The following is a 25,258-nucleotide window of genomic DNA, read 5'->3' on the forward strand; positions in this document are numbered from 1 at the left end:
AAAAATAAAATTATTAAAATTAAATAATGCTTAGATCAATAATTGGTGGATTCTCATGAAACAGACTTAAAATATAGAAGCACATTGCTTCAAAAGATTAAATTACTAGAAGTAAAGCTGACAGTTTGGTCAATCCCTTCTTGTCTAAGCATTAGATTGTGTTAGCTTTTGGTGGTTAAAGTTGATTTAGGATTATTGAGAAGAAGAGTATGTGGAAAGGAGATCATAAATGCTTATAATGAAAAGAGAGTAAGGACATTTCATGCTTATGAAGGGCAAGATTTTAACTTGCATTTTCTTTTTCTTTTTTATTGTGGTAAGTCTATTCTGGGCTCATTGTTGTGATATTCATATTTGTATGAAACATGGTGATGTAATTGATGGGGTTGTACCATATAGAAGGACTCAGTGGCCATTTATTGACCAGGGTTAGCCAGCTGCTTACCACCAACATATAGTATAGTTATCTTAAAGGACTTCATAGGTCTACTACTGGCAACTGAACTGAATTTATATTTATTTTATTACAACTCCATAAGTAAAATCCTCACAAAAATAACTCAAATCAATAACTTCAGTCACTTATCAAGTTGTTTCCCCTTCATTAGAAATGGTAGAAAATGAAAATGCACGATGAGTCTTTAATATTATAATTGGAATGCAAGACAGGTGGCAGCTTTGTAATGGCTTTATGCTTGAGGGAAAAAAGACAAAAATCCATAAATAATAGGTCCAATATCTCAGCACTTTCTCTGTTTTATCAGTACAAAATAAAAAGAATTCATGTTCCTAAACTTAAGGGAGAAAAATTTTACCCTGAATGAAAAACTTACATATATTTACTTTATGTGTGTGTGTGTGTTACACACACATGCTCCTATATTCATGAACAGGCAAAGCAATTCTAGTGCCAGATTCACTGGCTATGAGATTTAAAGTGGGAATGAAGCTGCTCTTCATTCATTTGTTTTATTGGGTTCTCTTTATCTAGATTTAGGACTTGTGTGGAGAACATATCACATTTTAGATCCTTTTGATGCAGAAATATTGAAAATTTACAAGGGTTTACAAACCTTTAAGCACCATTTGTAACCAATGTCCCAGATTTCTTCAAGTCTTACTCCTCGTACAACAGGATCCTAAGCATATAATTTTACTATTTTACTTCCTTATTTCACTTTGGTTTTCTCAAACCCCACAAACAATTTCACAAAACATTTCAGAGATGCCTTGAACCATGACGTGGGTGACAAATAGATTTGCTAAATAAATTAAAAATAATTTTATATTTAATATGAATCTAGAAATATGCAGTTAAGTTTATTGTATCTACCTCCTAGTTAGTTAAGTATTCTCTAGATTAGAGATCCTGGCTTGCATAGAAAAATATGAATATTCTTGAAGTAAAACAGGGCTTTAGTTGCAAATACGTCTCACTGATATTGACCTAAATATGGTCTATACCACACAAGTGACTAAGAAGTGTAACCAAGTCCATCTTTTATCTATAGTATATGAAAACCTTTGTGGATCAAGGCCAAAATGGCCAGGGAGATTGGTATCTATGAATCAAATGATATTTTCTTTCAGATTTCCTTTTCTGTTTCTTATTTTAAGTCTTTCATTTCTTTTCCTTCCTATTTCTTACTCCTTTCCTGCATAAAGTTTCTTAACCTGAAAGGAAATACAATAGCATGATTGGTTAGTGAGCTCCCTGCTGAGCATGGACACTTTCTGAAAAAGAATAATCTGTCCAAGTACCTTTATAATTATTTTAATAATCAGGAGATGTTGCTAGACATGGATGCAGTGAGGCATTTTTGTTACCGCTTCTTACAGGATAAGATACAAAGATAGGTAAGAAAACACAATACTTTCCAAATTATCTTCAAATCATTCACAACTTTTTTCCAACTTTTTATCAATCTGTCATTAAAGAGCTATAGAATAGAGCTACAACAGGTAGCCTGGGCTGGTTATGTATAATCACAATCAAAGTCTTTGGAAAGAACAGACCATAAGCTTTACAAGGAAAGAAATGGCCTAGAGTATAGCATATTGTTACAGGCCTGAAAGCATTTTACAGCTGTGAAAGCTGGGATGAGGGGCAGGGAAGTTGAAAAAGTACCTGAACCGCAGACCTGATGGGGGTACTAATAAGCATTTGGTATCTTGGGAAGAAGATATGCTTAATAGCAAAGTGAGGGGGAAAAATACTTACTAAGTGATTTCCATTATGATTAACTTTGGGACAGAATGGTAAAAATTTGAGACAAGGGGGGGGGGGGGGATGGCATAAAACCCAGCTGTTAGACTGGCACCATTTGCAGGAATAAGATATTGTGACAACCAAGCATTAAAACTATAGATAGGTAGGTAGGTATAACTAGGACATAGGGTACTATAAAAATTCCTTCACAATTGTTTTGAGTTTGCTTTCAAACTGTAAACACCTGCCTTGCTATTTAGTCCAAGGCTACTCTGAAGGCATATGTGGAACCTGAAAACATCCAGTTTTCCATTCATTCCTCCCCCTTCCCAAATTGTCATTCCACTGAAGATGATCAGCCGCTAACCATGACAATCATCTGTTAATGGTTTGGGGTTTTCAGTGCCTTTCTTTAAAGTATCTTTCCCCCAACACAGATTTTGGATTCTGCCTCCTCCATTGCAGTGTCCTTTCTCCACTTAGAATTGGAACTGGATCTAACCTTGGGTGGATATATTGAACTGTTTTAGTTTCCTTATTATAAATTTCTGCTGATGCTGTAAAATAGTTAATGGGTTGCAACAATAATGTCATATGATTAGAAACTCATTTATCATTCAGCTTGTTTAGGTTCCAGATTTTCTTTTATGATGCTGTAGTTTGCTTGCTCATTTATTTGGAAATGTACGATAACAGCAAAAACTATTGAAATGCAAAACTCATAGCTTTGGGATTCTTATCAGTACCAAAGACAAAAGAAAATAGATTAAAGAACATTAAGGTTGCATGCTTGAGCAACCAAACAAAATACAGATAGTATCAAACTATGGTCCATGTATGGACATGCGTGCATTTCCACATAAGTTTTGCACAGCTTCAAACACATGTGCACCAAATCTTAAAATATTGTGCCCTTATTTGCATGCCAAACAACACTTTGCTTAAGTACAAAAACCATAAATAAATCAATTTCATCTCAGAAGTGGGTAGGTAGCATTACTCACTCTGAATAATCTACAAAATTAAGAAGAGTTGGTGTAGTAATTGGATGGCTACCATTGGGGAAATCCCAGTGCCATAGAATAGGTTAGGGAGGTTGCAAAAATATTTTCAAAGAAGGTAAATGGCAATTATTTCCAATCATGGCAAGAATATTATGTAGATATGCCATGTAAGTCACCAGGTGACTTGACTTAACCCATTTAAGCCAGTGTTTTCTTCTGTAATAAATAAACATATTTAACTAATTTGGTCTCAGTGCACTAGTCATTGCCAATTATTACTAGCATATAATCAATGGAATGAACACAGCTATTGAATGTCACCTTATTATTTGACTTAATGTGGTTCTTGAGTTGTTGAAACTGCAGGGACAATCCATGAGCTCCAGAGGTTATGGTTGTTCTTCTCGAGCATGTACTGCTGTACCAAAAGTGTTTTTTCAAGCAGCAACTGGATTTTGTTTTTCTTTGAAGATGTTTTGCTTCTCATCCAAGAAGAAGCTGTAGAAGCTTCTTGGATGAGAAGTGAAATGTCTTCAAAGAAAAACAAGGAAGTCCAGTTGCCTCTTGAAAAAGCACCTTTGGGACAACCATGACCTGGAAGACTAAGAATCTCCATAGGCATGTAGTGCTATAGTTCCCCAAGGCAGTGCAGCTCTGAGACCATATAAGAACATAAGTACCCTAGTAATGGGTAAACATTTGGGGACAAAAAAGTCATATTGCCGGCTACTTTTTGAAGTAAACATTCTTAGAGACGTCTGCAAGTAAAAGAATTGCTTAAAATTGCAGTCCTTGCATTATCAGTCTCATATAGCTTTATTTATCTTGTGTTCTGAGTAGGCATTTGGGAGTTATTGCCTACACACAGCAAGATGACAGCTGGTTGAAGATGGTACTTTACCCAAGACAATTCAAAATCAAATTGTAATGGTTTTCATTAGACAAGAAGTCCTGTCAAATGAAATTAGATAAGTTCTCCTACCTTTCCTACATAAAGAGGATCACTTCCCATGTATTCCTCCAGTACAAAGAACTGATTCCACACCCAACTGCGTTTGGTTCGTGGTCTCCCAGGTTGGAAGTAGGGCTTTGATCCCGATCTTGGCAGTTCTGCTTGGCTCATCCCAGAAAGACAGAGGAAAAGAGCTAGTATCTGCAAAAAATGGCAGAGCTCTACTTTGCCTAATTTCATTTTTCTTCTTCTCCCTGTGCAAGGAAAAAATAAAGTAACAACAACAAAACAAACAAAATAAAACTTGAGAAAATAACAGGCAGTTCCACTTGTCTTAGCAAGACATCCGCTGGGATTCCAGACGTAACGACTTTTGTTTGATGAAAAAACAAAAATCACTCTCCACTATTGAACATTCTTCACAAGAGATGCAGCATAAGAAGTACCTATAAAAGAAAAGAGAAAAATAAAGACGAGAACTGTTGTCAGATATATATACCTGAAAATTACATTTCTTTTAACTTTCATATGTGAACAATGAAGTTCACTCAACATTTCATTTATTGAATCAGATATGAGCTAGGGGTAATATTTCAACCTACTGAATGCTGTTCCTTCAACTACATTAATACTTTTCAGTGATGAGTTTACACCTAGTTACTATGGGTATCAGAAGGAAGACATGTTTGTTGTCTTAACCACCCAACCAACTGGAACTGATTAGAGCTCATTTGAATTTCCAAATCTCCCTCCCTTGATTTCTTCCTTTTATCATAGCAGTCAAATTAACCAAAACTTATTGAGGAAGTCAAAGAGTCCAATTACATCCTAACCCTGGTTTCATAACCTGAGAAAGGAAAACAGTTATTCATCCATTGCTTCAGACTTTTCCAAGCAAAACTAAACAGGAATAACTCACGAATGTTATGCTTATGGTTCGTGGCAGGTTTTTAATTCTTCCAGCAAATATATCAATATGTTTTTATATTTCAAAGCCACCTATATACTGCCCTTAAGCTGTCTCAGTGGTGCATATCAGATACTGGTTTGCTGGTAGTTTTATCATTTTCAAAAGCCACATTAGAGCTTAGTAAGTGGGAGAATGAAAGCTATTTAGAAATTTTAGCTCAAGATTCCTGCAATAGGTACTGATTCCTGGACTATGATATGCTGCAGCAAATCAAGGTTGAAATACAATATGGAAATGTAAGCATTATTTCCAAGGTCTCAGTTTAACACTTGATACTTCAATTTCAAAAATAAGCATTACTCATGTCTTAATAGTTATAAACAACAGTCTGAAAATATGCAGACATTAAGTGTGATAAAGTAGAACCAGCTTATTATCTATGTCCCCAGACTGCAGCATACTTATCAAATCAAAGGCACTGGAGAAAAAAGTATTTATTTAACTTGGCTTAATTTACTAATTTATATTCCACCTTTCACCATAAATGAATTTAAAAAGTTATACAGCAATAAAATAAGACAAATACTATAATAGAAACCAATACTACATAATAAATACATTATCAAATATGAATGCATTCCAATTAAAACAAATATTTCATTAAAAATAATTAACTAGACAGACAGGTACAGTACAAACCAAATAAAGGTGAAGAAAACAAAGCAGTGTAAAGACAGATGTAATCATGCAAATGTTTAGAATCGGGTTGCTAGTCCTCTTGATATAAATTAAAAAAAAACATTGCTACAACATGATCTCTTTGGAGCCAATATTAAGAGTTAACCTGATTAAAATCAGGTGACCTATTAATTTTTTGAAATTGGTTTATATTAAATGCTACTAATAAAGAATAGAAACTATATTAAATCATAAGTCCTTAAGACCTTAACTAGTGACTTCCGGTTTGAGCTTCTTCAGCGACAGACTGAAACCTTGTCTCTGTGAGGCTTCGATCCATGCTCGCCACTGGAGCGCCCTGAGCCAGCTGGTTTCGGGGCTAAGCCACCCCATAGGGGTGGTGAAGAGGGAGGAGACTGCCTGCAGGGTTAAGGACAGCCGCATCTCTCCTCCCCAGCTGGCCATTACTCCCTTTCCCAAAGGCGGTTGCAGCAGTGGTCAGAAATGGCCACCACAAAGAAGAACTCGACCGGAAAAGAATGTGCAGGAGGAAGATAAGAAGAGAAAGATTTGGTTGACCAGGTCAAACAGCAAAAGCAACAAATAAGGTACCCTGGAATTGAAACTGTTAAAAAACAATAACATTGTTCCCTAAGAAGATTTTTAAGCTGCAAAAGAGAGAAAAAAGGGAAAAGATTTGGTTTTCTTCTTTTCCTATACTGATAGCTAAGAGACTTAAGCAAGAAATTGGAAAAAAATCCACTTTGACATCAATAGGCATTTAATGCTGAAAATAAAAAGTCAAAGGGATAATAAAGATTTCTGGATAATTAAAAGCTTTTGAAAACAGGATAGGAGAGAAAAAGAATAAAAGGGCAGGATATGGAAGGGAGGAGACTGCCTGGAATTAAAAAAAAACTTACAGTAAAATCTCAACAAGACTTTCAAAAGATACATTCTAACTGAAATATTGTAACAAAAACCCCAGGAAGAGAAAAAGAAATAAGAAGATATAACTCAGGACTATCTGGATTTCTTGATGATTTCTGGATTCTTGGTTATTGTTTTGAATGACTAAAATCAATCGGGTGGTTGTTTAAAACTGTTTAAAATGACTCCACTTTTAGAAGAACTGAAAATGGAACTTAAAAAGTACAAAGAAGATGCACAAGAAGGGAGAGGTTCTTTTGGCTTCGTATTTCAGTTTTTAGAAATGGAGATTTGGAATGATGAGAAACAACAAGAAATGCCTGCAGAACAAGAAGATTGCGACAAAGAAGAAGCCATCTTTAATGAACAAGTAATCTTAGATGGGAGAAAAAAAGGAAAAGTGGGAAAGAGAATGGAAAGTTTAAGATTGGGAAAAACAACTCCCCCAAAAAAAAAGAGTGAAAAATAAGTATAAAATCAGAAAGCAACAGAAGAGGGAAATGCAGAAGAGAGAATTAGAACTATAGAGACAAGAGGGTAAAAAGGGGAGGGAGAAGATGAGAGGGGAGAAAGAAAGGAAAAGAAGTTATAAAGGACAGAAGCAAAATATAGAGAAACAGGGCCTATTTAGAGATAATGGGTGAAAACTTAATGGAAAAAGGGATTCTGCAAAGGTACATAAGATAGTATGGTTATATTAGAAACAGAAATAATTTTAGAAAATATGAAACAATGTATGATTAAAATGTCTAATAAAATAGCTATCGTAATTCAGTGGAATGCTTGTCAATAAATAAATGGAACAAAAGGTATATTTAATGATTTATAAAACATATGTGAAGAGAAATAAGGGAAAAATTAATTATGGAGATTATATGTGTTTTTAAGGAAGTATGATATTTAATTGAAAAGAAGTGTTAAAGATGTTAAGATTTTAATGATTATTATTGATAGAACTGAACTGGAATGGAATGAGGGTTTATATTACATATATTTACAATCTTTCTTTCTTTTTTTAAAAGAATATAGTGTGTATTATAAGAATGTACCAAGCAGAATTCGATTGGAAGTTATGTATTATGTATTATATTGAAGGTCATAAACTTAAGGTATATATTGAAGTTTAAATAAGAGTTGAATGGATGTAATTAAAAGATATAAAGGTGTCATACTCCAATTAGTAACTACAGGAGAAAATTTGTTTAATGAGAAAAGATAATATGAAATTGAAACAGAACAGACAAAAGTATAAATATAATGATTTGAATTGAGATGAGATAATCAAAATAAAATTGAGAAAATTAAAAGAGGGGAAAAACTATATAGAAAATGTAAAATAGTATAAGATAAGGAATAGAATACAAAAAGGAGCATGAAATTGAGTTTTGTGTCTATATAAAGAAGTTCAACCGGGACCATGCTATTTTCAAAAAAAGATGTTTTACTTGTATTTTGTATGTATGAAAACCCAAATAAAACTTTATTAAAAATAATAATAATTAACTAGACAGACAGGTACAGTACAAACCAAATAAAGGTGAAGAAAACAAAGCAGTGTGAAGACAGATGTAATCATGCAAATGTTTAGAATCAGGTTGCTAGTCTTCTTGAAATAAATTTTAAAAAAAACATTGCTACAACATGATCTCTTTGGAGCCAATATTAAGAGTTAACATGATTAAAATCAGGTGACCTATTAATTTTCTGAAATTGGTTTACATTGAATCCTACTTATAAAGAATAGAAAACTATATTCAATCATAAGACCTTAAGATTTCATAGGAAGACACAATGTACGCAGGGCATTGGTTTATATTAAATTGGTTTATACTAAATGCTACTTATAAAGGGTAGAAAATTATATTCAGTCATAAGACCTTAAGATTTCATAGGAAGACACAATGTACGCAGGGCAAGACTGAACTAGTCACTTGTTTATAGTTGAACCTAATTCACAGGATTTTTGACAGAATGAGAGTAAAGGAGGAAGCAAATAATACAATGCTAAGAACCACTGGATGAAAATACAATGCAAAATATAATGAACTGCATGCTGCTTCTTGGAATAATGCCATTAGTTTTAATGACAAGAAGTTAATAATGCATGCCTCTTCTGTATAATATTTATGATATACTTTGCAATATGTCACAGCTAGGCAACATGGTATGTCTTGACACAACACCCTGAAGATACTTCTCTTGAGAAATTTATTTTTGTTTCTTCGTGTGTGTGTGTGTGTGTGTGTGTGTGTGTGTACACACACACACACACACACACACACACATCTTTTAAGTAGGAATCAAAGAAAAATTAAAATGAATGTCGGTACCTAGCATCTAAAAGCATCCATTTTTGTTAGCATTGTTATTTACAACAATGTCTCTATCTCTGAAGCATTCTTAGCATGATTGTAAGACAATGTTTTCCATAAAAACAAAAAGAACAAAGAAAATAAGGCCTAGAGAAGATGGGAAGGTTAGCTAGGCTGGTAGAAAGCATGGAGGGGGGATGGCTAAACTGTAGAGTAATCTTCTAATAATATAATACTTTTTGAGTATTCCACTTTTGAGAAGAAACTTTTGAAAGTCATATTGTAAAACTGCACGGTCTTAAAATTAAACACATGTTCATGCCTGAGATAGAAATAATAACCCGAGAAGTGAAAACTTCTGATAACAGCAGAGAAACAGTTTGTTTTATGAAATAACGATTCTATTTATGGATTTCATCTTTAACTTGAAGCAGATGCTACCTTCCTTTCCTTCAAATCTCCTGGATCATATAACAACATTCAATTTGAACTATTCAAACTGGGAATCCAATCAATTAAAAATTAAAGTGGGCACGTATTTACATTCTTTACTGAATGGTTCAACTGTTTAGAATCAAATGTCCTGGATATTCAGCCAAATATTGAACTCCTGACTTATGGGGATTATGTCGATGAGGTTGGTGTTTAAGTGGTGCTCCGCTTGTTTTGGGATTGCTCACCAGGCATCTATTACTATTGGTACCATCTTTGCTTTCTTTTGCCACAAGCTTTCTATTTCTATTTGCATGTCTTGGTATTTTGTTATTTTTCTCCAGTTCTTTCTCTTCGAGCATGCTGATTCTAGGTATAGCTATGTCCGCTTGTCTTTCTTATCAACAATTGTTAAGCCTTTAAGTTATGTGGCAGGTGTTTGTCTGTTTGAATTCTTAAAGTCCCAGACTTTCATTTTCGACTACTTTATCTATTTTGTGGTCCCATCAGACTTGCTTGCAGGCAAATGGTATTTCTTGGAGATCTTCCATTGCTACTTTGTCATGCGGTTGTTTGTAGCCAGTCCATGATTGTTATTATTTTTTAGCAGCAAATAAATTGTCCACTGTTTCTTTGGCTTCTTTGCAGAGGAAGCATTGCTGTCTTTTCAATCCTAGCTTCATATGTATTTGCTCTTAAGGTTTGGTCTTCTGCATTATTGTTATTATATTACAATTGCTTACACAATCAGCCAGATATTTAAGTTGAATTTGGCATTTTTTAATTTACCAAGTCCTTCCAAAAGAACTAGTATATGCAGATATTGTTGTTTCATGGTGTTAAAGATGCTGTAACCAGACATAAGCTGTGTCAAGTAGTGCTGTTTTTTGCAATGGACTGACGATGATTTTGTCAATGCTGATGGTGTTCAAAGAGTGCTCAGATGTTTTAGGATTGCATCTGAGGCTATTATTATTATGGTTCATGAAACAGTCAGCCAGATGTTTAGATCGGATTTGGCATTTTTTTCCACCAATCAAGTCCTTCCAAGGACCTGGTATAGGCAGATGTTGTTATTTGATGACATTAAAGGCATTGTTGCAGGATATCAGCTGTAAAGTTGTCTTTTGCAAATGACTGATGATGATTCAAGAGCTCCAGATGTTTTGGGATTGTATCCAAGTGCCTCTATTATTGATTTATTTGATTTGATTTTTTATCCCATTTTTCTACATTGTTGGTCCAGTGAGAGTTTTTTAGTTACCAGTCTAAGGCTGAAAGAGAACAACTGGCCCAAAGTCATCCTGCAGGCTACTATGGGTTCCCTGCTCCTAGTTCAACACCTTAAACAATTTCACCACACTAATTCTGATACAATAACACACGTAACTTTGCTTATGTGCATACACACACAAACATTTTTATATGTGCAAAATAAAAGCATCAACATCCATATAGTATACACACAGACATAACAAAAATGTCTTATTATTGTGTTTCTTTTAAAGGGCTTTCTGATCCCCCTCCTGTTCCCTTAACATAACTCTTGTAAAGTGTTTGTAATTATTGTCTATAAGTCAAAGATTGCTGGTTCAAAACCCAGCAGAAAGATGCTTGTTATTACATATTTTCAAGCTTCCTTGTACACTGCATTTTTTAATAAGTTCACTTTCACCATTTTCCCATTTTCCTAGCACTTGAGACAGAACATTTTACCTCCAACTCCCAAATAATAATCTTTGATTTACAATGCAAAAATTATACTAATTATGCTACTGCATGACCACAATAAAGGAGAAATCTAACAATGATCTAATGACTTAACGGTAAGTATTAGATTAGTTAAAGGGGTTGTTCATTTCTCTGCAGATAAGGAAGTTGTGACATCTATTAACTGTGGTGGAAATAAAACCCTAGAGACTTCTAACATCTTTGTTTGGAGATTTAGTGGTTGGTTGTACTTTCTGCAGCACAGATACAGTAGCCTTACATCTGTTTTTCATCATGAGAAAACAAGCACAGAAAATTAGAGGGCCTTGAGTGTTAAAATCTGGCTTGTACGACAAGCATATTTTATTCCTGGGGTTTTAGAGTTAAGACAAATCCCCCACACACACACTTTTTCAAAGCAAAATATCAAGCAGTCAAAACAATTTTTAAAAAATCTCAACTGATTAACATGGAAACAAGAAAGCAATGAAAATACATACCAGGTCACATGCTATATGAGGAAAGGGGAATATATTCTAGGAAACCACAATAAAATAAGAATTCACCTCTGCCAACTTCCATATCAGTGAACCGCTAAGCTAGGAAACATCCTAGATGGTAAATGTATTTACCTCATGTATTTAATAACTGTCATCTGCCTTAAAAGCACACTTATGCTAACAACCTCTGGCTCTCCGCTAAGTCCCTTCAGTTTTGCAGTGCTGTGTAGTACTTTCAGAAAGGTATCCAGAGGGCAAAACCATAATGCAAATAAAAGCATTTCTGATGAGAGAATCCATTTAATGTCTTTCACAGTAATTCCTTCTGAGGTATTTCTTTGCCCCGAAAGGTCTATAGTTAGGGGGCTTGTGGAATAAACCAAAAAAAGCCAATGTTAACTAGGTGGCAGCAATTTAAAAGCACTCTCTTTAAAACTCTGGTCTTTCTCTCCAAGGTGGAAAAAGAATATCCTCCAAATGTCTAAAATAGGACAATGGCAAAGAGGAAATCATTGGTCAAGATTTTGTTGTAATACAGTAACTACAGCCAAATATTAACCCACATTGTGGTTATTAGCAATAGCAATAGCACTTAGCCTCATATACTGCTTCATAGTGCTTTATAATATTCTCAAAGCGGTTTACAGAGTCAGCGTATTACCCCCAGCGTATTACCAACCTCAGAAGGATGGAAGATTGAGTCAACCTTGAGTCAGTCAGGATTGAACTCCTAGCAGTAGGCAGAGTCAGACAGCAATACTGGGTTCCACTGCACCACCATGGCTCCTCAGTCATCAAAGCATATAATATATTTTTTTTAGTTTCCATCATTTGTTTTTATATTATTTGTTGAGCCTTGAGATCTGAAATCAGAGCTAACCATCAGCATATGATTTGATCTGAACAATATTATCTCATATCAACTTTGTCTGAACCAATGATAAGACACTTTTACAATATATTGAGCACTGTTTCTTATCAGGTGGGTCTCCTACTTATAACTGTTCTCCAACTGGCCTCTTGGAAGTCTCTAAAATCACAACACAACTGAAAAGAGGTAAAATTATTATAGCAATTTCATTTTAGATATTCATTTGGATTCCTCCCTTGTTCTCCTTATTTAGCCATATTAACTATTCTTTGCAAGTGTTGGATTAATCAATACTAGCTCCAGTGTGTAAAGGTGACAAGCCTCAACCCAGTTAGTTACCATATAATCAGTCTACTAACCAAGACTACTGAACTATATCCTGGTCATAGTTTTATGAAACATATTGATTAGCGCAAGGGAAAGAGTTGTTGAGAAACAAGTTGGTTTTGGAACCAAATAGTCAGCATTTGATCAATGCATCACATTGCATTATTTGGTACAAAAATATTCCAGTTGTCTAAAAAGAACTTTTAAGCTACCCTTTCTGAGTGAAAGGTAGCTTTAACTTGATCATTAAAGTGAGGCTTTAGAGAAAACTAACTCTCCTGTATACATCCATGTTTACCGAAGTTGATTACAATCCTGCAAAAGAACATGTATTTATAATTAAGAGGTACTGATACTGCAAGCATATTTATTTTAATTCCTATATGAAGGTAACAATAAAGATACAGTATATTCTTGCACTATTTCTACTTAACCTTTAGACCAGTGGTGGCTAACCTTTTCGGGCTCCCATGCCAAAAATTGTGCACCAGCACCCAGAAGGCAATATGTGCAGGGACCCCCCCCCATGACCCTGCATATGCGCATGCACTCCCCCACACATGCTGCGCATCTCTACACATAGACATGCATCTCCTGCGCATGTGTGCCAGATACCCAACAATCAGCTGTTTGGCGGATGGAGGGCGGGCGCGCATGCAGAGTGGGGCTCTTCTGGGCAACCTCTCATGTGCTGGCAGAAGTGGTTCTGCGTGCCACTTCCAGCATATGTGCCATAGGTTCGGCATCACGGCTTTAGACTGAATCTTTTAAAAAATTATGTCCCAAAATGAGTTTCACACCAAAACATAAGACTGTAATCCTATTTCTATCTTACTATATAGGCAGAGGATGATGTAACACTTTCATTAATCCATACTGTTCTTTGCTAAATTCTGCAAGTGCTTGCAACATTCTCTTGTGGTGCAGAATTTAACATCAATTATTCCAAAAGAAAAGTGTTTAATGGTTTATTAACCCTGGTGCAAAGTGCATCATGGGTGGAAACCCAATGAAGTGATATGCAGACAGAACACAGCAAGATTTTTAAATACCAAAGAATTTGCCTTCAATTTTCTATTTGTGTGGAGACATCAAACTGATAGCCTTTAAGTTTTTGCCCAGAAGGTTTTAAATGCTATAGAGTGTTTTGCCAGTCATAACAGAAACAATTTTGCTGCAACTGCTGCCAAGCTCTTTAGAGCAAAGGGACCAATCCTCTGGTTATATGGAGTTCCATCTCCATCTCTGTAAAGGCTTGAATGCAGCAGAAACAATGCAATGAAACATTTTGTGAGCTTTGTTTTGTGATCCTTGCTATGTGTCTAATACACTTGTCCACTGGATGTTTGCTTTGGCTCAAGTGGAGCTAAAATGGGAATTTGTCAATAAAAATTGGTTGAAAACTAATCTTTGGGATGAATTCTTGGTTCAATACATCATTATGACTGACTTTTTTTTCCATGGGAAGAAAATGGTATACTCAGGTCTTAGTCTACTGCTGCCTTCCAAGTGAATCTCTCATCATGATTCTATTCTATTTGCAATTGCCACCCAGAAGCACTGGGTTTGAATTTGTCCTTTCATATTATTCAAATATTGTGTTGCATTATTTGTTCTTGTTTCCAATTATTAATTGTATCACTTATATACATATATTGAACTTTCTTGAGTTTTGGCCTTTGACTGCTAAGTAAATAAATAGAAATTATGGGCTATGAAAGTTGCTCTGGTAAGCTTTAAAAAAATAAATGTTGTCAATCATAGAAACTTACTTGGCTTTTTCTTCCACTTGTCTACATAGAATTGCCTCAGGTATATAATTGAAGAAATAAAGATCAATAAAAAGAAAGAAAAATAGATTATTTTATTGCTGTGATACCTATAATTATCTTTGATAAACTTGCTGGTCATGAAATAAGTTACGCTGTAATCATTAAATGATATATCACAAATTGTTGACATCTGAAATAATTATTCAAATGAACCGAGAGCTGATAAGGCCTTCTTGGATCGCCAATATTTTGTCCTATTAAAATCAATGGCTTTTAAAGTGTTCAGAATCCAACCTGGAGGCAGTTCAACAAAAAAAAGGTATACAGGTAGTCCTCAATTTACAATCGTTCATTTAGTGACTGTTCAAAATTACAACAGCACTGAAAAATGTGACTTATGACCCTTTTTCACAGGTATGACTTTTGCAGCATCCCCATGATCATGTGATCAAAATTTAGATGCTTGGCAACTGGTTCTTATTTATGACCATTGTTGTGTCCCAAGATCATGTGATCACCTTTTGTGACCTTCTGACAAGCAAAGTTAATGGAGAAGCCAGATTCACTTAACAACTGAATTATCAAATGATCAATTGCAGTGATTCACTTGACTGTGGCAAAAAAGATCATAAAATGGGACAAAACTCATTTAACGAATGTCTCACTTAGCAACAAAAATTGGGGCTCAATTGTGGTTGTAAGTCAAGAACCACATGTAATGAAAAGCTACTATAGTAAAGCTGAACTGTAAAAAAAAATATCTAACACTGACTAGATGGCAAATGCTCTCTGTTGCCATCTAGTCACTATTTCTACTTTCGCTGCTCAAATATAACAGTCTAATGTAATTTTGTCTTTAAATAGAGTCAAACAATTCACATAGTTGTATAATTTAATCTGTTTTCAATTCAGTTTGATAGTAATACTTGTTTTTCCCTCTAAACCAGAGGTATCAAACTCAAGACATGTGGGCTGGATCCAGCCCGTGGGGTGCTTAGATCTGGCCCGTGGGGCTGCCCTGGAAAGAGCAAATGATTGGCCTGTGGTGCCCCTCCTGGCCCTTCTGGGATCCATTTTCTATGGCAGAGGGCTGCAAACTATCGAACTGACCATGCCAACCTTGACCATGCCCACCCTTGCTATACCTACTTGCCCCCCCCCCCCAATCAAATACAACCCTGATGTGGCCCTCAATAAAATTGAGTTTGACACAGCTGCTTTAAACCAACAATATGTTAGGGAAAAAACTGACTATAAAGGGACTAGTACTCTGTCTGCTTATCAGCAGAATAACGCTCTGAAAATTGAATGGGACCAAGGTTGGTGGAGCAGGAAATATTACATTAAAAAGGATGATTAAGAATGAAAATGGGAGAAATAATTGGACAATGGACTTAGGGTATTGGCAACTGCCCAGACATCTCACTCTTCTCCTACACACAGGAGAAGCCTGTACTTTTCTGTGCCTACATACACATAAACACAAAGAGGTAGAACACAAAGTTAGCACAGAAACACAGAGAGAGATGATACATGATACATACCGAGATGCAACAAGAAAATACAGACACTTCTTACAGCCAATTCTGGTAAAGGATATGGAAAGAATTCAAGAAGCCAAAGTCTGTATGCTTTTTTCCTTTCATATTTAATGTGCAAGAACATTGAGGTAACATGCAAAATCTTAATTTAAAACAAACCATGATTGGGAATATTCACCCTCCTGCTTCTACTTTACAGCTGGTTGAAAAGAAAGAACTAGGGCTGTTTTGTCATTCATAAATCTTACCGACCAGATATACTATAAACCATGTATTCCAATCTTTTTCTAATCACGGTTTCTAATTTTCTCCCTGATTGCAAACCCTAGTACATTCAGCTGAACCACAATTAAGCTTTGTTAACCTTTGTTGTTCTCTCAGCTGTCACTAAAGTCACACAACTCCAACTTGGTTATTGTAACCATCTGATATTGATAAACTGTCATCTTATTTCAGAGAGGCAGCAGATTGTTATTTAACAGGGATAAAAATACCAACTCAATTTTCATAAGAAATGTCAGTGAAACATTTGCAATGTGTTAGGGTCTTTTTTCCTTTCTTTCTAACCACTCTGAAATGTCTTGCTCTGAAGAAACATTTATATTCCAGGGGCTGCCATAATAACCTTGATTATTGTGACACAAAATTGCTGCTACTTTTCCTTCTAAACTTGAAGGGAGCATGAAAATTGCCATGTTGGAATGGAGCTTTAATGTACAACTTCAACCATAAACTGAGAAGAGTCAAAGGCATTTTCGCAATGCCATTGTAAAATTGTGCAGTATCAGGAATTGGCAGCTCCTAAAGAAACTAGCAGAGAACCAGTATGGTGTAATGATTAAAGCATCTGGCTACAAACTAGAAGACTGTGAATTCTAGTTCTGCCCTAGGCACAAAACATACAGGGTGACCTTGGGCCAGTCATTTTCTCTCAACTCTAGAAAGGAAGCAATGGCAAACCATTTATGAAAAGCCTTGCCAAGAAAACTGGAAGGTCTCGTCCAAGTAGTCACTGAGAATCATATGGGGGGGGGAAGGGAGGGAAGCGCCCCATATTACAATTTTTCTCTCCATGAAATATAGTTTCCAGAAATATTGTGCCTTAACTCCTTAACTAAATATTATTTCAATTCTGCTAAATATTATTTCAATTCTCTCCATTTTCCAAAGATCACATTCTTGTTATTTATACCATTTGAGCATTCTGGTTAAACTGTGACTTTGTGGTCATCCAGAAATCAGCTTCCTGCTGACTATGCATATTCATCAGTGCAAAAAAATTGTTGAAGCTTTGGAAAGTGTTCAGAGAAAAGCAACAAAAACTATTAAGAGCCTAGAAGCTCAAACAAATGAAGAACTATTGCCAGAACTAGGTATACCTAATCTAGTGAAAAGAAGGACCAGGGCGACATGATATCAAATTTCCAATACTTGAAAGGCTGCCACAAGGAAAATAGGGCCAACTTATTTATCAGAGCACTTGTAGGCAGGACAAGAAACAATGGATGAAATTAACCAAGGAGAAAAGAAACTTAGAACTAAGGAGAAAATTCCTAACAGTGAGAACAATTAACTAGTGGAACAAATTGCCTTTGGAAGTTCTGGGTGTCCCTACTGGAGTCTTTTAAGAAGAGACTGGACAGTCATTTTGACAGAATAGTATAGGTGTCCTGCATGAGCATGGGGTTAGACAAGATGACCTCCAAAGTCCCTTCCAACTCTGTTACAGTTACTAACTATCCACCCCACCAGCCCCAACAAAGCTATAAATGTTCACTTCCATCTATTTTGAAAATATAAGGACAGGCGATAATCCACTGGCAATGGGGGTATAATATCTGCAGCACTACACTAATGTGTAGACCATGGTCAGGTACAATAATACCTCAGGTAGGCTTCTTGTATTTATAGCAATAAATATACATGTCTTGACATGACAAAAAGCTTTCTTAATAACAGAGAAAACAAAAAGCTCCCTCAAGTCAATTTGATGTTGGAAAGAATTACTATTCTAAACCAAGGGAATGGTGGCCCAAAATAATTCTAACAAAAGAAAGAAGAGAAAAATCTGAGCATACCCAATGTCAGACATTCAGAGGTATTTTTATCTATCTAGGATACTAAATAAAATGTAAATGAGTGAGTAAGATTGGCCTATAGAATCCTTGCATCCTTTGTAGGAACTCATTATTTACCCATTGCAGAAGAGTTTAAAAGCACAGAGTTTTGTCATTCTAATTATTTTTGTTCAGTTAAGTGGCAACACATTTTTCCAACTGGATAGTTTACTTGCTTTGGTCTTAATGGTTGTTATTTTATCTGCAGAAATTCTTTACTTTTATGTTGTTGCCTTTCCAGTTTGTTTAACATGGCAATGCATTCATTTTGTTAAAATATGATAAAACGGTCTCTGTAATACCCTTGCATTCTTGAGGAATAGCCAGTTGTTTGTTAAATATACTTGATTGTGTTTCATATAGATGTATGTCTTAGAACAGTAAACACGTTACTAGGCTGTGTGAGCGTATGTCGGAATAGCCATCCTTTCAGGATCATTTACTGTATAAAGTCATTAAATATCATCATGGCTTTCAAGTTACAGAAGGCCTTTTAACTGCCAAGGCATACATTTCACCTTATGTTTGTCAGATTGAGCAACAGATACTAATGCCACTGAAAGCGATAAAGTAATTGTACCTTCCTCCTACGATTTAGGTGCCATTTGTGTCATCTCTGCTTCAAGGAATAAAGTACTAAGTGAAGGAGAAAGCAACTTCAAGTTTTTGTTTTAAAATGTACTTGTCTCAACCTTGAATGTCTTTGGAATATACAATAAATGCCTGGGCAAAACACTACAGGAAAACATTTTGCAGTCCCAATAAATAAATACATATGCTAAACATCTAATGGTAGCCAAAGATCAAACTACACACAATTTTTGTAAAGAAAAGCTCCCTCTAGTTCCATATATCTCATGTTCTGCTGAAAAAGAGACTTACTTTTAGACTGATTTTTGTATGCAAGAATGAATGACTAATAGGATTAATTGCTTCATGAACAATCATATTGAAAGTGTAACTATTTTCCAGCTAAGAGTCAAAACCAACTCAATGACATTTAATCAGTAAAGTATATGCTGTCACATATAGCTAAGGTTTTATTCATGTTTTAAAAATGTTAATTACTGCATTTGATTATAATGATAGTCAGTATGACCCAGACAGACAACAGTATGTAGCCAAAGTTAACTGACCTCAAAAAGGTAAGTTAAAGTTAACTCATACTTGGTGAGCTGAATGGATAACAGGAAATCCTAGGACTTTGACTACACTAGGAACCTGAAATGAAACATCCCCAATCCATATTCCTAACACAGAAATGTGTCCATGTAGTCCGCAAGAGCTGAGATGAACTCAAAGAAGGGTCTATCTTTTTATAATCAGTAGCATCTTAATTAGAATGTAACGTAGATGACTCTGAGGCCTTGAATCATTGAATGAAACTCTTTCCATGATATAAATAGCATGTTTGATTACAGAAAATCTCCTCCTACTCTGACTGTTTTTAGAAGCAATGTTTTTAACCCCACTATACTTTTTGAATTCATCTACAGACTTTTGTGTTACAGCTAACTGCCTTTCATATTGCATTGGTCTCTGCTTGATTAATATCCCTCTTTTGTCTTTATCCTCATAACTACTCCCCAAAGCACTACAACTGTAAAAAAAAAAAAAAGTATCTTAGGACAACTGTCTTTTCATGGTAAGAGTTTTCCCAACATAAATTCTACAACGGAGCTATAGTCCTTGTTTGCAAATACACATGTAGCTTTTTTAAAATCCTCCATGAATTGCCTAGGTTCCCCCCCCCCCACTTTTCTTAATGCCCCAAATAATTCAGTCTTATGGAACTGACCAAATGTTGACCCTGATTCTTACTATCTCTTGAAATACCCTTTACAGGAAAGCACAGACAATGCTTTCTTGAAAATCATATCTATGAAGGTCACCAAGAGTAAGTCCTTCATCTCTGAGCTCTTTATTTGAAGCAACTCCCACTGTGTTGTAATAATCCTAATGTTGATTAATACACACGGCATCTGAACGATCACTCCTTCAATACTGCCGAAGCAGCAAGTTTGTCCCATGATAAAAGACCAGGTGTAGATACAGCGTTACAATTTATCATTTTGTTTCAGAATTCCCCTAAGAAAATTGTCACAACTTTTGCTCCTTCCTGTGGGTTTTTAAAAAGTACTATTCGGGTCTTGTCTTGGGATTTTCCTTTTCCTTTTTTAAAATTCACAATCAATGCTGTATTTTTTTTCCCCTGTGAACAGTTGCTTTTTATGAGAAGGAAATTACAGTATGCATTATATAATTAACTGATAATTAATTTAGATTACAAGTGCTGATTCAGAGTACAGTTCATTGGAAAAAGTATGGAAACACTTCTTCAGAATGATAGGTCTTTGAAACTCAAGCTGGATAATTCAGGTCATACAACTTTTTCTGTACTAAATTCCAAACACTTGCTCTTGTTATTAAAAATGAATGTCATACAGTAACATATATTTTGTGAAATCTGAATGAGTGCCCACTTTCCTGCCCTATTGTCTTCAGGTTCCCTCAAAGGCTGCAAGTTTACACACAAGCAAAAGGCACACTTTTGTGAACAGCACAGCTTTTATCTACAAATAGGAAAATAGAAAAGCAACTACAATCCATTACAGGAGGCTCAAGAAATAGTGCTGAGTTGCAACAATTTGAATTGCTTTGATAAAAGGGTGCTTTGATTTGAGAAACCGAGCCGGAAAATCCACATCATTGGTTAACTGAAGTCAGAAGAAGCCTTTTATATTAATGAAAGACAAATTACCTTCTAAACTTTTCCAAGTTATTTCAAATATGCATTAGTCAGTTCAAATATGTAGAGAAGGATTCCATTGCACCTCTTTGAATGCTTTGTCCTTTGTAATGGCAGCTTCCCTTGCTTGCCCTGGTGATCAGATACATCAACTCTTAGCACTTCTATAGCCCATGACATGTTCCATCATTTGAATTGAAGATACAAGGATGTCCCTGATGTCCATATGCAAATAGGGGGAAAGAAACAATCTATTACAACACTGATCTATCCTATAGGCATTCAGATTCTAGCAGTCATTTTGCCTTTATCCATAATTTCCAAGGATGACTTTGTGACAGTTCCCTGCAGAGCCATTATATTCCCAGTGGAGGCACTCATGCACTGCTGCTTATAGCTGCATGTACAGCTGTGGCAAAGGCTGAGGTAAGCATCATCTGTCTACTATGCTCCCTCTCCAAGCAAGGTTTAGCTAATGCCTTATTCTCCTGAAAAAAGCAGGACAATGGAGCTGGCATGGAAATACATTCAGGAACAAATGGTGCCTAATCAACTAAAGGAAGTGAGGACAGTAGCTTCTCAAAGGTGCCACTGAAATATTTATATATATTTTGCCCTTTTAAGAATCTTTATTTAGCCAAATTGGTCTTCCTGTATCCCTCAGCAAAGCCCATTCTCTACATACACATTTTGCTTTTTGCTTTTTTTTTTCTTCATCCCAGAGGGTAGGCATCTGCCACTTACTAAATTGTTGGAAGAAATATCCTTCTGGGTTCAGTTCCAAGTGGGAAAAAGACACTGGAAACATGGAGACTATGGTGGACAGGACCACATGGCCAGGAGCTCCAGAGTGAAAAGGCTTTTTGGGTGGTGAAATAGCCAATGAGATGCAAATTCAAGTCTCAGTTTGTTCCAGGCTATGCTATACAAATAACTCCTAGCTATTCAGATCTGATTTCAGTTTCCTTAGAAGTTGATAAGAAATAACTTATGATAAGCGAATTGCATTTAGAGGGCTTTGAGAACTAAAATGATCACAATCACCTTTCTGATTTAGAATGAATCAAATAGGTTTCCATATGAGTGGCAAACAAAAGCTTTGAGAAGCTGATTTTTTTCTAAATATTAAGCATATAGCTTAACATCTAGGATGCTGCTCTGACACACAATACACAAAGGATAAAGGCTGTATCGTTCACAAAGACAATTGGCATAAGCCTGAACTACAACTCCACAAAAGTTCTACAATACACTTTTACATATTAGAGAAGCATCATAATCATAAACGTGGAAGGAAAGTTGTGAAACCTACCAAGATATTTATTCATTATATTATTCTACTTTGCACATATAACCTTGTCTTTTGATAAGACTTCAGCGACTTCACATGGGCGCAGACACGTACACACACACAAACAACTTATGAATGGGGGAAGTTTTCTTTTTCAGATTAATCAACTCAATCCTTCCAGATGTAGTTCTAAAAAAAGCTATAAACTTTTGACATTTACATTTGAAGAGCCTTATTGATTTGGGTAGTATATATTGCTATGTTCTGCTTACTGGTCTAATATGCCAGCAGTAATGCTTTAGTAATAGATCTAAATCAGCAAAACCATTTTTTATTGAATCTCCTCCCTCCCATCAAACATTCTCTCGGTCTTATTTCTTGGTTACCTGATTCTTTGACATTTTTAAACAAAACATTTAGAACTGAAACCAATCCTAAGGATGCCTTAGAGGCTATATTTTTCCAGAAGCCTGAACCTATTTTTAATCTCAGATTTCAAAGGTAAACATAATAGGAGTATGTACTTTGTAACCCACAGTCACAGTATTGCTAAACTCTATGACCTTGATGTTGCTTAACATACTGACAATATAATGATGCTTCTTTCTTGCTAATTTTTCATCGATTGCTTTTATAATATATTCAGCATAATACCACACTCAGCATTCCAGTTTTTCAAAACCAGTCAAGCTTACCCCATAAATTACAAAATATATATTCACCTTTTTGTTAAAGGCATTTGGGGAAAGACATCTTTAGGGTTAATTTCAAAACAACTTTCACCAAAATTGATCACCAAGGAAAAAAAACTCATCCATCTACAATAGGTTTTTCACACACACACACATACACACACACTATTCTAACTCTAGATGTTACCAAAGCTTCTCCACAATGACAAAAAAATTGAAGTATCAACGATCCAATGTGTACAATCAAGGTCCTAGCGTAACCTTTTTTTTTTTTCATAACTGTACCTGTTTTTTGTTTCTTAAAGTCATTTAAGGTAATTAGAATGCAACTGAATCACAAAAGCAAGACGCGAATATTAAGTCTTTTCTTTCATTTATTTCCTTTATTGATCTAACTTGACATCTGAAGATTAAGTTCAACAAGGCAAAAAGCCAGCTCATTCTATCTAGGGCAATCTACCCAAATATGCTCATGAAGCAGGTCAGCAGGAAACCTCCAACCCCGCAAAGTCAACCTTACAAAGTGAATGCTAATTTTAAAACCTGCCCGCGTTGCCACTTGCAAAACCCGAGATGCATCGTCACAAACAGAAGAAAAGAGTCAACGGCGGCGATTTTTTTCTCCCCGCATCACTAGCCGTTCAGCGGCAAATATCAGGACCAGCCTTAAAAAAAAACTGGCGGCACCTGAGTTTGACCGCAAAAACTGAGAGAGAGGGCGAAAGGGGGCTGTTATTCGCTCCTTTCGTGCTTTTTTTGCTCGCGGATTGGCGGGTCGCTTCCTTTTTTTTTTTAAACAAGGGCGGCTGACTTGGTCCCAGCTGCCTCCGTGATTTACCGCGGAAAATCTATTCAGCAGCTTTCTATTTTTAAATTGTTTATTTGTTTGTTTTAGGGGTCGTTGAAAAGCAGGACTTTCTGATGGATCTTTGCTGCACGATAGACCCGGGCGGGTGGGGAAAGTGGGGGGGGGGGGAGAGGAGAGGAAAGGAAGAGAACCGATCTGCTCCCCGCGAAGGACGCTTTTTCAGGACGCTAGATCTCCCACTTTCTCTCCGGTAAAAGCAAACAGGCATCGGCGGGATCTTGGCTACTGGAAGAACCGCGCGATGGAAAGGAAACTTCGGAATGCGGGACCGCCGGCTCGGGAGTCTCCCTGCAGCCTGGCACCTGCCTTTGCCCCGAGACTTAAGGAAGAGGGTTTGCGAAGAGGGCTGTGAACAAGCCCGGTTGTTCAAGGAGGCAGCCTTACCGGGTCGTTTTCTTCGGGCTTTCCTTTCGCCGCTCAGCCACCGCCGCCGCCGCCGCCAGGAACCGTTAATCCAAATGGAAGGGATGCAGCGGCGAACGTCCTCCGCTGCCGGTTCTCGACCATGTGCCCCCCCCGGCTCCGCTATAGAACTTGCTGGTTTAGGCAAGCCCCTTTGCTTGAGCGAGATACCCCGGCACAGGGGGTGTTCCTTCCGTCCAATCAGAGCACGCCCGAGAGGCCGCGAGAGCCAGTCAGCGGCGAGGGGGCGCTGCTCCTGCCGTGCGATCCCCACCCCTCCTAGCCCAATGGGCTGTTCCCGGTCGAGCGCGGCGGCGGCGGCCGTTCAGCCTGCGCGCGTTTTTCCCTCCTAGCTGAAGAGAAGAGACGAGCCGACTGTCGCTTCTTTGGGCGAAGCGGCTCCGCGAAGCGGGGGGTGGGTGGGGGTGGGGGTGGGGGAGATAAAATAAAAAGCGAGCGCTGGGGAGAGATGTTTTTAGTCCTACCCTGCCGTGAAAGGGGTAGAGAAAAGCGGATTTGCGATCGAGAAAAGCCTTGCCCTTTTAGGAAGATGGAGCCCGTCCGGAGTTTCGGAAAGCCCACAGTACACAGTATAGCAGCCTCCTCCCCCCCTTCCCCCAAGGTTTCCCCTCCCCCACCCAGGGCTTTTCAGTCACAGCACAACCTCCCCCCCCCCCGCCGCCCGCTAGCTCGCCCGTGAGCAGGAATCGTCCTGCGTCAACAATTTAGGGCACCTGCCTTTTAACAACCTGCCTTTTCGCCAGGCTGAGCCTTCCGGGTCCAGGTGGTGAAGGAGGACATTCGCCATGTGACAGGCGGGAGTTCTCTAGGTCAGGCGTCCGCAGCTCAGGACGCCGGCGGGAACTGCATGTGGATCATCCCTCAAGAGAGCCCCCCCCAAAAAAGAAGTTGAATCTTTCAGGTGGAAGGAGGCTGGGTCTTTCTTCTTCTCTCCCCACGCGTTATTTTTTTTCTTTTCTTTTCTTTTCTT

General features: G+C 36.9%; 1 protein-coding gene across 2 annotated transcripts in view; it reads right to left on the bottom strand.

Moving 5' to 3' along the window:
- The window catches only part of CDH7 (cadherin 7), a 119,337-nt gene extending 94,771 nt beyond the window's left edge, over nt 1-24,566 (bottom strand). The window contains exons 1-2 of one of the 2 annotated variants that reach the window (XM_087961480.1): nt 24,250-24,566; nt 4,196-4,611 (exon numbers count right to left, since the gene is read on the bottom strand). In XM_087961480.1, the coding sequence (XP_087817606.1) occupies nt 4,196-4,405 (210 nt within the window). In that variant the 5' untranslated portion in view covers nt 4,406-4,611; nt 24,250-24,566. The remainder of the gene's footprint in view (nt 1-4,195; nt 4,612-24,249) is intronic. The other variant, XM_087961479.1, reaches the window with a different exon arrangement.
- Between the last annotated feature and the right edge of the window lie 692 nt (nt 24,567-25,258).

The sequence above is a fragment of the Notechis scutatus genome, chromosome 3, assembly GCF_049901735.1.
Source record: "Notechis scutatus isolate UNSWTSFEM ecotype Mainland chromosome 3, rNotScu1.2, whole genome shotgun sequence".
NCBI classification, from domain to species: Eukaryota; Metazoa; Chordata; class Lepidosauria; order Squamata; family Elapidae; genus Notechis; species Notechis scutatus.